The 15,878-nt window shown below is 38.8% G+C and overlaps 1 protein-coding gene across 3 annotated transcripts in view; it reads right to left on the bottom strand.

The window, feature by feature from the left end:
- klhl8 (kelch-like family member 8) overlaps positions 1 to 15,878 on the bottom strand; it is an 81,658-nt gene that overhangs the window by 34,191 nt on the left and 31,589 nt on the right. For 2 of the 3 annotated variants that reach the window (XM_059988674.1, XM_059988675.1), the window contains one exon: positions 7,023 to 7,571. In XM_059988674.1, coding sequence (XP_059844657.1) covers positions 7,023 to 7,571 — 549 coding nt within the window. Of the gene's footprint in view, positions 1 to 7,022; positions 7,572 to 12,197; positions 12,292 to 15,878 lie in introns of those variants that run through there. The other variant, XM_059988673.1, reaches the window with a different exon arrangement.

Here is a 15,878-nt window from a genome sequence, read left to right as displayed (position 1 = left end):
CAGATTCACCACTCTCTGTGTGAAGAAGTTTTTCCTCATCTCGGTCCTAAAAGACTTCCCCTTTATCCTTAAACTGTGACCCCTCGTTCTGGACTTCCCCAACATCGGAAACAATCTTCCTGCATCTAGCCTGTCCAATCCCTTTAGAATCTTATACGCTTCAATAAGATCCCCCCTCAATCTTCTAAATTCCAGTGAGTATAAGCCAAGTCAATCCAGTCTTTCTTCATATGAAAGTCCTGCCATCCCAGGAATCAATCTGGTGAACCTTCTATGGCAAGAATGTCTTTCCTCAGATTAGGGGACCAAAACTGCACACAATACTCTAGGTGCGGTCTCACCAAGGCCTTGTACAACTGCAGTAGAACCTCCCTGCTCCTGTACTCAAATCCATTTACTATCAATGCCAACATACCATTTGCCTTTTTCACCGCCTGCTGTACCTGCATGCCCACCTTCAATGACTGGTGTGTACAATGAGTTACGTCCGTAGCCCTCTCCTTTGTGAGAATCGCAAGATCACTGTTGGGTGGGGTCAAGAGGCCCAGGAAATGAGAGAGAGAGAGAGAGAGAGACACGTGCAGAATGTCTCGTTTCCCTGGCGATGTAAAGCTATGGGACATGGCCATTGTCTCCGGAAGGCAAAGTGTGGATTGAGATACTATGCTACGTGAATGCCCTCAGGCAAAATGGGCTGGTTGAGGGAGAGAGTGCACACCCCCAACCTGATTGACATCTACGACCCTGCGAGTCAGGATAAAAGAGAGTCTGTAGGAACAGCCCCTCAGACGCACCAGAAGAAACGTTAAGCGACCACGTAACAGCAGGAAGTCATCTGAAAGAGGCCACGTGCGTTCAGTTCCGTTGCTGGAACTGGTGGCTGGAACCACGGAAAACGGCTTTTAGCTAACAACGGGGAAACCCATTCCCCTGACTCAACAGATTGGCATCATAAAAGACCTGGGCAAGTTTTAAACCGCCTCTCTCTTAAACCCAAAACGCTGCAGCGTGAACGAACTAACAGTGACCGTTATATTTCCATCAGACAATACATTATCCCCAGACAATGATAGAGCTATTTCTTATTGGTTATTATTATATCCGCTCTTTAGATTTAGTATTGACGACGTATATTATCTGTATGTTTGCATTAATCTTATTTTTGTGCCCCTTTATCAATAAATACTTTTAAAAATAGTACCATCAGACTTCAATGGACCTCTCTATCTTTGCTGGTAAGTGACCCAGTTACAGGGTTTCGTAACAAATGACACCCAGGTCTCGTTGCATCTCCCCTTTTCCTAATCAGTCACCGTTCAGATAATAATCTGTTCTCCTGTTCTTGCAACCAAAGTGGATAACCTCACATTTATCCACTTTAAATTGCATCTGCCATGAATTTGCCCCCTCTCCTAACCTATCCAAGTCACCCTGCATCCTCTTAGCATCCTCCTCACAGCTAACACCGCCGTCCAGCTTAGTGTCATCCGCAAACTTGGAGATGCTGCAATTAATTCCCTCGTCTAAATCATTAATATATATTGTAAACAACTGGGGTCCCAGCACTGAGCCTTGCAGTACCCCACTAGTCACTGCCTGCCATTCTGAAAAGGTCCCGTTTACTCCCACTCTTTGCTTCCTGTCTGCCAACCAATTCTCTATCCACATCAATGCCATACCCCCAATACAATGTGCTTTAAGTTTGCACACTAATCTCCTGTGTGGGACCTTGTCAAAAGCCTCATGAAAATCTAAATATACCACATCCACTGGCTCTCCCTATCCACTCTACTAGTTACATCTTCAAAAAATTCTATAAGATTCGTCAGACATGATTTTCCTTTCACAAATCCATGGTGACTTTGTCCGATGATTTCACCTCTTTCCAAATGTGCTGTTATCACATCTTTGATAACCGACTCTAGCATTTTCCCCACCACCAATGTCAGACCAATCAGTCTATAATTCCCCGGTTTCTCTCTCCCTCCTTTTGTAAAAAGTGGGGTTACATTAGCTACCCTCCAATCCTCAGGAACTAATCCAGGATCTAAGGAGTTTTGAAAAATTATCACTAATGCATCCACTATTTCTTGGCTTACTTCCTTAAGCACTCTGGGATGCAGACCATCTGGCCCTGGGGATTTACCTGCCTTTAATCCCTTCAATTTACCTAACACCACTTCCCTACTAACATTTATTTCCCTCAGTTCCTCCATCTCACTAGACCCTCGGTCCCTTACTATTTCCGGAAGATTATTTATGTCCTCCTTAGTGAAGACAGAACCAAAGTAGTTATTCAATTGGTCTGCCATGTCTTTGTTCCCTATGATCAATTTACCTATTTCTGACTGTAAAGGACCTACATTTGTCTTGACCAATCTTTTTCTTTTCACGTATCTATAAAAGCTTTTACAGTCAGTTTTTATGTTCCCAGCCAGCTTTCTCTCATAATCTTTTTTCCCTTTCCTAATTAAACCCTTTGTCCTCCTCTGCTGGTCTCTGAATTTCTCCCAGTCCTCAGGTGTGCCGCTTTTTTTTTTGCTAATTTATGTGTTTCTTCTTTGGACTGGATACTATCCCTAATTTCCCTTGTCAGCCACGGGTGCACTACCTTCCCTGGTTTATTCCTTTGCCAAACTGGGATGAACAATTGTTGTAGTTCATCCATGCGATCTTTAAATGCTTGCCATTGCATATCCACCGTCAACCCTTTAAGTATCATTTGCCAGTCTATCTTAGCTAATTCACGACTCATAACTTCAAAGTTACCCTTCTTTAAGTTCAGAACTTTTGTTTCTGACTTAACTATGTCACTCTCCATTTTAATGAAGAATTCCACCATATTATGGTCACTCTTACCCAAGGGGCCTCGCACGACAAGATTGATAACTAACCCTTCCTCATTGCTCAATACCCAATCTAGAATGGCCTGCTCTCTAGTTGGTTTCTCGACATGTTGGTTCAGAAAACCATCCCACATACATTCCAAGAAATCCTCTTCCTCAGCACCCTTACCAATTTGGTTCACCCAATCTATATGTAGATTGAACTCATCCATTATAACTACTGTTGCTTTTTTGCACACATTTCTAATTTCCTGTTTAATGCCATCCCCAACCTCACTACTAGTGTTAGGTGGCCTGTACACAACTCCCACCAGCGTTTACTGCCCCTTAGTGTTATGCAGTTCTACCCATATCGATTCCACATCCTCCAGGCTAATGTCCTTCCTTTCTATTGCGTTAATCTGCTCTCTAACCAGCAATGCTACCCCACCTCCTTTTCTTTCCTGTCTATCTCTCCTGAATATTGAATATTCCTGGATGTTCTCCCATCCTTGGTCACCCTGGAGCCATGTCTCTGTGATCCCAACTATATCATATTCATATCTGCACATTCAATTCACCCACCTTGTTACGAATGCTACTCGCATTGACACACAAAGCCTTCAGGCTTGTTTTTACAACACTCTTAGCCCTTATACAATTATGTTGAAAAGTGGCTCTTTTTGCTTTTTGCCCTGGATTTGCCTGCCTGCCACTTTTACTTTTCACCTTACTACTTTTTGCTTCTACCCTCATTTTGCACCCCTCTGTCTCTCTGCACTTGTTCCCATCCCCCTGCCACATTAGTTTAAGGCCTCCTGAACAGCAGTAGCAAACGCTCCCCCTAGGACACTGGTTCTAGCCCAGGCCAGGTGCAGACCATCCTGTTTATACCAGTCCCACCTCCCCCAGAACTGGTTCCAATGCCCCAGTAATTTGAATCCCTCCCCCTTGCACCATTTTTCAAGCCATGTATTCATCTGAAATATCCACCTATTTCTACTCTGACTAGCATGTGGCACTGGTAGTAATCATTATTATCTTTGTGGTCCTACTTTTTAGTTTATCTCCTAACTCCCTAAATTCACCTTGTAGGACCTCATCCCGTTTTTCACCTATGTCTTTGGTACCTATGTGCACCACGACCACTGGCTGTTCACCCTCCCATTCCAGAATGTCCTGCAGCTCAGAGACATCCTTGACCCTTGCACCAGAGAGGCAATATACCATCCTGGAGTCTTTTTCACTGCATGGATTCATCCTTCAGAAACACTACTGTTGTTCTCTCTGCATGTACATACTGTGCAAAAGTCGTAGGAACATATATATATATAGCTAGGGCACCAAAGGCTTTTGTACAGCACTATATTTGTCAATGTAGAGCGGAGACCGAGTTTGTAAATCTGGTGCAAGCAAAGGATGTTGGGAATAGCAAGGGAGAAGCACCACAGGAGGGGTGTGGGACAAGTGGCAGAGATGGAGTGCCAGTGGGGGGGAGGTGGTGTGTTTGTGTGCACACCCAGCCATGAGACACTGGACAAGGTGATTTGATTGGTTCATTAATCATACAGAATGCCACTCTGGTGGTTCCCACTCCCTTGCTTCACCATGCCCCCTTCCCACTCTCAGTCCACCATAGAGACCCATATCAGAATCAGGTTTATCATCACTCACATCACCACGACATTTGTTTATGCGGCTGCATTACAGCGCAATATAAAATTATCACAGCACTGTGCAAAAGCCTTAGGCACCCTAGATACGTATTTATGTGAGTGTGTGTGTTTAACACGTTTGCACAGCACTGTCAATTGAAGTTCCCCATGACTATTATACTACTCGAGTAAGTCTGTTACTACCAGGGAGTTGTGCATGTCTGCCCAAACAAACGATCAAGAAAACCTTGTAACAGAAAGCAAACAACAGATCACAAATTCCTGGTACAGTGTCCATTTTGCTCTGGGAGCTTATCAAAATTCAAGGGACAGGCCATCTGGTGCCAGTGAATGTTTGCCTAACCTAACCTGTGTTATGTTGAAACCAGTAAGTCTCCATCTAGGGTGTTAATGAAAGATGGATAATCCAATTTCAAAGTCATATCTACAAGACCTCCAAAGATACTTCAATGAATAAAGTATTCCTAATGCGTCTGGAGCATGCATTTTGATACTTCAGCATAAAGTGCAACTTTTAAACTAAGTACATGTACTTCTTAAAAGGCCAACCAGACAAATTCGAGCAATAGAACACTCTGCAAAAAGCTGATGAACAGGTACATTGTTCAGTTCACCCTGGCATCATGCTCCATAACTGCAAGGCATTCTACGGAACATTCAAACTTCTGCTTGGATACAAGGAATTTCATACTAGCGAATCCTTCCAATCAGAACTGAAAAACAAGTTAAACATGAGCAATCAGATGAATGACACAAAACTCCATTGTAGAACAGCCACAATGTGACAATCAAATCAAAGCACAATGCCACTTCCAAAAAAACTGTAAACCTGCTTGAAGTAAATGGAAAACATGTATTATCAAAGTGACCTGCCAAATCATGTTCTGTAAGATAAAATAAAGGAGCAGAAGTAGACCATTTAGCCCATCATGTCTGCTCCATCATTTCATCATGACTGATCCACTTTTCCTCTCTAGCTCCAATTTCCTGCCTTCTCCCTGCATCCCTTCATGCCCTGACTAATCAAGAATTTATCAATCTCTGCATTAAAAATACCCACCGATCTGGCCTCCACAGCTACCTATGGCAATAACTCCCACAGATTCATCACTCTTTGGCTAAAGACATTTGTCATAAAGAGGACGTCCCTCTATTCCAGTGAATACAGGCCCAGAGCAATCAAATGCTTCTCCTATGACAAGGTTTTCAATCCCGGAATCATTTCTGAGACCCTCCTTTGAACCCTCTCCAATGCCAGCACATCCTTTCTAAGATCAGTAGTCCAAAACCGCTCATAATCCTCCAAGTGAGGCCTCACCAGAGCTTTATAAAGCCTCAACATTACATCCTTGCTTTCAGAATGCAGGTAGGATCCCTCCCCCCACCACAATTATGCTTTGCATGGACAGAAAGTATCTGTGCAGCAGGAGAAGTACACATTTTCTACCAACTAACACACACCCTGTCTTCATTACCCTAGGATCTTACTGTCTTCACAGAGATGCCCTGATCATAAGAAAAGCAACACAAGGTGAACTTAAACTAAGAACAGAAAGTGCTGGCAATACTGTATTTAGCAGGTCGGGCAGCACCTGTGGAAAGAGAAAAAGAGGCCATTTATCAGGTGAATAGCCCTTCATCAAAAGCTTATTGGGGTTGCCAACTTTTGGCCCAAACCCCTTAAGGGCCTTTGCTGTTGAAAGTGTGGATGTCTAGCTATCAGTCTTTCACCAGGTCCATTGAGAGGGAGTGCACGCTTCCTAGATGGCAAAATAAATCCTTTCCACTCTCCCACCAGACTGCTGTCCAGGCAAAGGAAGCAAAACAGTTGAAAGGGATTACATGAGCTTGTCCACTCTTCTTTTGATATTGGAGAAGGAGCTTAACAAGCACATACTCCCAGTTCGATTTGAAGTTTATAGCATTCAGGCAGAGCTCTATTGTAAAATGCCTGGCTTCGTACTTTAGTTCCTCCACCTAGTATACACAGCTGAAATGCTTCCAATGGGGCTAGATGATTCATGTAAAAATGTCTAAGAAAATACTAGAAGAGTTTCTTTGAGTTCTCAGAAAGCAAAGCACATATCATGCCACACATGAAAAAATATTACCATGTCTTCTGAAGAATCTGTGGTTAATCCTTTCACCTCTAACTGCAAGGAGCAAAGCTTACACAGAGGCTTCCTGTCAACCATCTCAGAGCTAACAATTCAGATAGAATGCTTTGAAATCTTTGCTACTGTTCTGCTTGTCTGATCTCTTACTTACCTGCAATATGATCTGTATCTCCCTAATTCTCTAGATTTGAGTAAGTCTGTTCATTGTGTTTTGTATTTTAAATAGAAGCACGTGGAGCATTTGTGATCTGAACTCTTGAAAGGTGACTTTTCTGCACCATAAGAACTATTCCATCAATAATGTTCACAATATGCAACACTGAAAACTGATCTACAGGGCAGTAAGTTAACATTTTTGCATGTTTTGCTTGTTAAAGACTAGCTAAATCTACATTCCAACCTACCTGAGCAAGGACCTGGTCCAACCACTTGGCGTGATGTTGTGGATTTGAGTGCAGCCATTTCATAGCAGCATTATACACTTGCTTTTCTTTTTCCACATTCAGATCACTAGATGAAAGGAGTGCAATGAGGTGCTTTGGTGAAACGTTTATAAAGTCTTCACTTTCTACTACTTCATTAAAGTGTTCACAAGCATACTTGTCAGCCATGCCCATTAAGTCAACTCGGTTGTGACTCTCAGCAAATGAGCGGACTGCCAGGCAGTTTGACGGGTGAAAATGGGTTTTCATGTACTCACAGCATGCCTTGGCCACAAGCTCTACCTGCAGAATGCATGCTGCGTACAAAAGAGGTTGTACGTTGTCTACAGTCAGTTGAATCCTTGAGCAATAAGCAAATTTCACAAGGTCATCCATTGCATTGCCATCAAAATCTTTAATCTCTATCAAGTCCTGCTTGGCTTCAGCCATTTCCGAAAGGAACATTGCTCTGAAGTATGGAATCACACAAGCCAGCACCAATTTGTGGCATGGAATTAATTTATGCCCGACCTATGGGAGGGAAACAAAAAATACATTACTTTAATAGCTCAGTTTGAAATGAACCCGATCAAACAAATCCTGTTTAAAAAATTACCAAATTGGGAGTATTAGATATGGCTGATTACTTGCCTTATGCAATACACATTTGAAAATGAATTATACTTGGAGCAAATTAACATAATTTTGAATGTTTTGATCAAAATTGATAAAATGACATGAACAAAATTGAATTTAATACAGTATTAATGAAATTTACCTTCTGAACAGTCATAACATTAATTCTAATAATATTATCTAGGAAAGCAAATATCAACATTTAAACAGCAACAAAATTTGCAAAGTATGTTAACAGCTTGAGCAGGTGTGATGAGACACATCTCACACAATTACTGCCACTGAAAGGATGAGTCTAATGGCTTTAAACAGATCCATTAGTAGTTAGTCATCTATTAATGATAATATTTGAAACCGTTCCCTGCAGTAAACAGCAATCCATTTTCAGGATTGATAATTAGACGTCTCTGGATGAAGATGGCCATTCCTTGGCACCTGCGTGCCATAAATGATACCTTCAAAAGTCAATCATCATCAAAAGCAATACTGCAAATTATCTGGATTCCGTCTGCAGTATGTTCTGTGGAAACTTGGGCAATTTCATTTTCTGTGGAATTGATCACCAGAGAACAATCTCACTCTTGAGAATGTGAGGGATGGATGGTCACCAATAGAGCAGACAAACATGGCTGAGCTTTGGAGATTGTCTCAGGGAACTCCTGCAGTGACATCCTGAAGGTGAGCCAACATTCACCACCATCTTGTTTTGGACCATATGATTCCAACATGTGGAGAATTTACCTTTTTGATACATGTTGTCTTTGGTTTTATATAAAGACAAATTTGATTGAACAAGGGCTCCTTGATAAACTTATTCAGTGAAGTACTGCCTCAACATTAGGGGCAACCACTCTCACCATGCTCTGGAATCCAATTCTTCTGACCAAATCTGAACCAAGTTTGCAGTGAGGTCCTGGTGAAACCCAAAGTGAGGAGGTCATGGCAAGTTTTGCTTGATAATGCTATCAATCACATTTTATACTGCCTTGCTGCTGACAGACAGCACAGTAATTAAGCAGATTTCATTTATGCTGTATTTAGTAGTCAGGACTCCCCTGGGCAATTTGCCACATTACCATGAAGATCTCATTTCTGACTGTACTTTTCTTCATTTTCAAACTTTTTTTATTGATTTAAAAGAATAAGGATAAATAAAAGTCAGAGGAGAAGTTATCTCAAATACATATTTCAATAATAGTACAAAGAAAGAATATATACTGGCAAAACCACGTATAGTATAATATTGAGCTAATATATATATTAAAAAAAGAACAACTCCTCTCAACAATTCATAGAAAAAAAAAGACTAGAAATTTCTATTATGGAGAAAGAAAAACAAACCACTAAACTAACCTAAAACAAATCAAAGGGGACTGGGCAGTCCACTTTGAGGATATAATTTAAAAAGAAATAAAAATCCTTCTGCTCAAATCTAGAACTTCATGGAGAAGGAAAAAAATTACCTAAAAAAAGTAAAAAAAGAAAAATCAGATTATATGAAAATATTGAATAAAAGGTCGCCAAGTTTGCTCAAATTTAAAAGACATATCAAACGTCCGACTTCTAATTTTCTCCAAACTTAAAACTGTACTTTTAACTGTACTTTTCTTAGTGGGACCAAACTGCAACACCATTAATGTCATAATGAGAATATGGAAGCTGCTGTCCTTACTCTCAAACGGTATAAAATATTTATGGCAAAGGATCAAAGTTCTGTGTACACATGCTGACACAAGGTTTTCTTGGATTACATTGCTGCAATAGGATTGAGGTGCTGATCACCTAGAATCCACAATGCAAGGATTTCACAGGCAAAAATAACAAAAGCAACTACAGTACTGTGCAAAAGTCTTAGGCAGCCTCAATTTTTTTTATATACATTTATTTTAGATATTTATTTTTTGTCTTCTATATTAGTGTCAGTAGAAAGTAGATTTCCAAACATTCATTTTCCAAACAAAATTGTATTACAGAGATTTTTGTACTTCTTTAAAGAAAGTAAGATATTAAGTAATAGACCACTTTTCAAATAAAAACTCAATTTTCTTGTAGGTATGTAGCCCAGTGCATGATTAAACAAAGATGACTAATGAACTCAGCAGGGCAGACAGCATATATGGAAAACAGTAAACCACTGATCTTTTGGGCTGAGATACTTCATCAGGACTGGGAAAAATGATGAGAAGTCAGAGTAAGAAGGTGGGGGTTGGACAAAGTACAAGGTAGTAGATGATAGGTGAAACGGAGCGGGGAGGGGGTGAAGTAAAGAGCTGGGTGATTGGTAAAAGAGACAAAGGGCTGGAGAAGGGGGAATCTGATAGGAGAGGATAAAAGGCTAAGGAAGAAAGAAAATGGGGAGGAGCACCAGAGGGACGATTTAGGGAAGTATAGAGATAAGGTGAAAAAGGGAAGTGGGAATGGGGAATAGTGAAGGGGGGAGGTGCAATTACCAGAAGATTGAGAAATTCCTTTTCCAGGTTTGAGAAGATTTTTTATAAACCCATTGATTCTCACAGCTACCTGAATCATACCTCGTCCCACCATGTCACTTGTAAAATACTACACCCTTCTCTCAATACCTACACCTCTGCCACAACTGCTCTCAGGATGAGGCTTTTCATTTCAGATCCTCCTCCTTCAAAGAAAGGGGCCTTTCCTTCTTCCACCATCATGCAGCCCTCATCTGCATCTCTTCCATTTCGTGCACATCTACCTTCACCCCACCCACCAGGGATAAGGTTCCTCTTGTCCTTGCCTGCCACCCTACCAGCCTCCGTGTCCAACACATATTCTCTGTGACTTCTGCCATCTCCAATGGGATCCCACTTTTCACTTACTGCAGGATCACTCCCTACAAGACTCCCTTGTCCATTCATCCCTCCCCACTGATCTCTCTCCTGGTATTTGTCCTTGCAAGCGGAACAAGTGCCACACCTGCCCCTACACCTCCTCCCTCACTACATTTCAAGGCCCTAAACAGTTCTTGTGGCAATTGCCCCACTAATATGATGAACCGAGGCTTCAGACCTACTCTAGGGATTTGGATCTGGGAACTCAAATTGGTTCGGAATGCTGTTGTTGCTCTCTTTTGTTTTTGTAATTTATTTTTTTTTTAATTGAAGTTCATTATCAAACAACCACTTCCATAAGATGTATTTCAGGCATTATACATATATATCATATAATCATATATATCACAAATCTTCACAAAGTATTTATCTGAGGTATACACTTATAGAAAAGAGTGGAAAGAAAAAACAAGCAAAAGGAAAAAACTATTTACAAATAGGGAGTGATCTTTACAACCTATTCATTGATTTGTGAGAATAAAATCAGGCCTATGAGGCATTATGTAGTTAAACCATTTTTCCCAGTATGAATCAAATTGTTCTAGCATATGATTAACAGATGCTGTTATCGTCTCCATTTTGTAAATATCTACTGTAATTTCCATCCATGCATTTAAAGTTGGTCTCTCCTCTGATAACCATTTCCTAGTAAGATTCTTTTTACCAGCCACCAACAGTATATTCATTAAATATTTATCTCTTTTCAACCATTCTTGAGGTAGAAATCCAAAATATATGGTCTTACTCTCCAAGGGTATTTCACATTTAAAGATGTCTTGTAGGGCATTGTGTATCCCACTCCAATAGTTTTTGATAACAGGGCAGTCCCAAAAAATATGATAATGATTTGCATTTTGATTTCCACAATTTCTCCAGCAAGCAGGGAGGTTACTATCAAATGGGATTTCTGAGAGGGTGTAATAAAATATCTTATCAAGTTTTTCCATCCAAGCTCCCTCCATTTCTGTGAACTGGTACACTTCCATTGATATCTCCATATTGTTGTCCATTCTTCCTCAGATATAATTATCCCTCCTTCCTTCTCCCATTTTGTTTTAATGTATGAAGTCGAATGTGTTTTAAGATTTGACAACCCCTTATACATGCTTGAAATTATTCTACTACCATTATCTGAATTATATGCTTTTCTAAAGAGCTCTATCAAGCATGTATTTGCCTTGGTTACATTTTTAAGTGTCTTATTAACATTGTCGCATCTGTAAATACCGATAAAAATCTTGTTCTTCTAATAAGTGTTTCTCTTTAAGCATTTCAAAACTGAACAGTGTTCCTTCTTTCATTCTGTTGCAAAGAACTGTTATTCCTTTAGCTGTCCAGTCCTTAAATCTAGCATCCAATTTACTTGGTGTAAAATCAGAGTCATATGCACACCATTTAAGAATTGCAATGATCTCCCTCTAGATTATATTCTTTTATAGCAGTTTTCCATATTTTAAGAGTCAATTTCACCCATGGGTTATCAATAGTATTTATGTACCTTTGCAGGTTGTTTTCAGCCAAAATTGCTTGTATGGGGATGGGAAATACCCGCTCCTCAATGTTTTTCCAATGAGCGTCACATGATGGGTTGCACCAACCTATCACAGCTCTCAACTGAGCTGCAAAATAATAATCTCTAAGAGAAGGTAGGCCCCATCCCCCCCCCCCTTACCTTTGCTAACTGCAAAGTTTTGAGATGAACTCCAGGCCTTTTACCCTGCCAAATATACCTTGGTAACATCTTGTTCCATTCATTGAATTGATTTTGATTAATCTCTATTGGTAGGGTCTGAAAGAGATATAACAGTCTGGGCAGTATATTCATTTTAATAGACTCAATCCTTGAACTGAGACTGAAAAAAGGAATCAGGTTCCATCTTGCCATATCTTACTTAATTTTTTTATATAAAGGCTGAAAATTACATTCTGATAATTTTGCCCAATTTGGCATAATGATGGCCAAATATTTGAAAGACTCTGTTTGCCATGCCCAGGGGTATCAACTTCCAATTTCTCTTGGTGGGTTATAGTTATATGAAAGTAATTGGGTTTTATCTATGTTGATCTTGTATCCTGATAATTGACCATATTGCTCAAAGGATTGCATCAATTTAGGTAAAGAGTATGTTGGTTGCCCTAGATAGATCAAAATGTCATCCGGGTAACAAGCCAATATATGCTCTGTCCCTTTAATAGTAATTCCCCTGATATCTTCATTTTGTCTGATGTATTGAGCAAATGGCTACAGATATAATACAAAGAGTAGTGGTGACCATGCACAACCCTGTCTCCTGCCCCTTTCTAGAGTAAGACTATTTGATAAATATCCATTGATTTTAAACCTAGCAGTAGGGTTGTCATATAGTGTCTGTATAGTTTTAATAATTGTGTCTTGGAAACCAAACCTATGTAGAACTCTGTAAAGAAATCCCAATTAATCAAATCAAATGTCTTTTCAGCGTCCACACTTATCACTATTACTTCGATTTTACTTTTTTGTATATGATCCATAATGTGAAGTGTCCTTCGTATATTGTCATTGTGTTTGGCGTTGTCGTATAAAACCTGTCTGATCGTTACGTATCAGTATGGGTAGAAACTCCTCTAATCATTTGGCCATGATGGAGCTAAATAATCTATAATCTACATTTAGAACGGATATTGGTCTAAATGACCCGCATTTCATTTTATCCTTGCTTCTTTCGGAATAGCTGAGATTATTGCTTCCTTCCAACTGGGTGGCATTTGTGCCTTTTTTTAGAGCCCAGTTCAGTGTGGGGAGTAAAACAGGAATTAACTCATTTTTAAATTCTTTGTACCACTCTGCCATATACCCATCTGATCCTGGTGACTTGCTTAATTTAAGCCTACTAATTGCAGCTTTTAAATCAATTTCAGTTATGTCAGCAGTCATCGTTCTATTTTGTTCTTCGCTTAAAGTGGGTAACTCTAGAGAATTCAAGATGGTGTCAATTTGGGTTATGCTTCCCCCTGGAACTTTGGAATATAGAGTTTTGTGAAACACTTCAAAAGCTCCTTGAATTTCACTTAGCTTTTTTTTAAAATCATTTTTGTTCTTGGGTTCCTAATTCTATGAATTCTATTTTCTGCTATCTTTTTTTTTCAGTTTCCACGCCAGTATTTTCATCGACTTTGATCCACTTTCATAATGTCTCTGTTTCAGAAACATTAAATTTTTCCTGATCTCTGATCTCTCCAAACTATTAATTTCATTCCTAATTTTTTTAATTTCCCCTAATGTATCCTGTGCCAAATTCAATTTGTGTTTTTTCTCTAGTTCCTTCGGCCTATTTTGTAATTCCTCTAATGTTTTACTCATTTTTTTCTTATGAAGATATCACTATAATTTTCCCTCTTAAGAAAGCTTTCAGAATATCCCATAAAATGGGAGGTGAAACCTCTCCATTATCATTAAATTCTAAGTAGAGACCAATTTCTTTTTTAATTTGTTCCTTAAAGTATGGATCATTGAGTAGACTTGAATTTAGTTTCCAAATAGTATTCTTTGGTTGTTGGTCAAAATCAACAAATAAATATATAGGTGCGTGGTCACTTACATCTATTGTCCCAATTCCACAGCTGTTTATTTTGTCTTTGTCTTTTCCAAATGTTATGAAATAGTCTATTCTTGTATACACAGAATGGGGAGCAGAATAATGAGTGTAATCCCTTCTGTCGGGGAAAAGGTCCCCCCATATATCAATTAAACCAGCATCCTCAAAAAGTGTATTAACTTTCTTATGTAAGGATTTAAGGATTTTGTTTCATAGGTTTTTCTATTGGAAGAGTCTAAGTTTGGTTGTAATTGTAAATTTAAGTCTCCCCCCACATATCAGGAGACCTTCTGTTTTTGCTAACATAATATCAGTAATTTTCTGAAAGAAACCAGTATCACATCCCGGGGGTGCATATATATTCAATATAGAATTTCTGTCTATATTCGCCCTTACCAGAATATATCTGCCCTCTTTATCTCACAAAAATACAAAATCATCAGTGTCGTCAACTCCGATCCTCTCAACATATATAAAATTGAAACTGGAAAAATAAATAGGCTTGGAACAGGGTCATATTACATCATATGAAAATATTGAATAAATGGTCTCCATATCTTTTCAAATTTAATAGAAGTATCAAATACAACACTTCTAATTTTTTCTAAATTTAGACATAACATAGTTTGAGAAAACCAATGAAGTACGGTAAGAGGATTAATTTCTTTCCAATTCAACAAAATAGATCTTCTAGCCATTAAAGTAAGAAATGCAATCATTCGACAAGCGGAAGAGGATAAATGGAGTGAGTCCATCATTGGTAAACCAAAACTTGCAGTAATAGGATGACGTTGTAAATCAATGTTCAATACCATAGAAATAATATCAAAAATGTCTTTCCAATATTTTTTCAAAAGCGGACACGACCTGAACATACGAGTTAAAGACGCTATCTCAGACTGACATCTGTCACAAATAGGATTTATATAGGAATAAAAATGAGCCAATTTATCCTTGGACATATGAGCCCTATGCACAACCTTAAACTGTATTAATGAATGTTTAGCACATATAGATGATGTATTAACTAATTGAAGAATTTTATCCCAATTCTCAATAGGGATAGTAAGGTTAACTTCTCTTTCCCAATCATTTTTGATCTTATAGAAGGGCTCTGAATGTATCTTCATAATTATATTGTAAAGTTTTGATATTAGCCCTTTCTGACAAGGATTTAGTTCAAACAAATTCTCCAAAATACCGGAAGACACAAAATTTGGAAAAGTAGGAAGTACAGTAATTAAGAAATTCCTAATCTGTAAATATCTAAAAAAATGAAATCTAGGCAAATTTTATTTATTAGATAATAGTTCAAAAGACATAAAACAATTATCCAAAAATAAATCAGAAAATCGTAGTAATCCTTTAGTCTTACAAGCTGAATAAGCTTGGTCTATAATAGAAGAATAAAAAAAGCAATTGGATACAATAGGAATATTTAAGACAAACTTAGTCAACCCAAAAAATTTCCGAAATTGAAACCATATACGTAAAGTATGTTTAACTATCGGGTTGTCAATTCATTTCTGCAATTTAGAAAGAGCAAAGGGAAGAGAAGTCCCTAAAATAGAACTCAATGCAAATCCTTGTACAGATTTAATTTCCAGATTCACCCAATGAGGGCTAAAAGATATATCCCAATCTTTTAACCAACATATCAAATATCGGATATTAACTGCCCAATAATAAAATCTAAAATTAGGCAATGCCAATCCACCTACCTTCTTTGCCTTCTGTAAACATTTTTTACCTAATCCAGGATTTTTATCCTGCCATAT

Source organism: Hypanus sabinus, chromosome 14 (assembly GCF_030144855.1).
Source record: "Hypanus sabinus isolate sHypSab1 chromosome 14, sHypSab1.hap1, whole genome shotgun sequence".
Classification (NCBI taxonomy): domain Eukaryota; kingdom Metazoa; phylum Chordata; class Chondrichthyes; order Myliobatiformes; family Dasyatidae; genus Hypanus; species Hypanus sabinus.
Note: the sequence above shows the minus strand (reverse complement) of the source record. Positions and strands in the feature narration are given on the sequence as shown.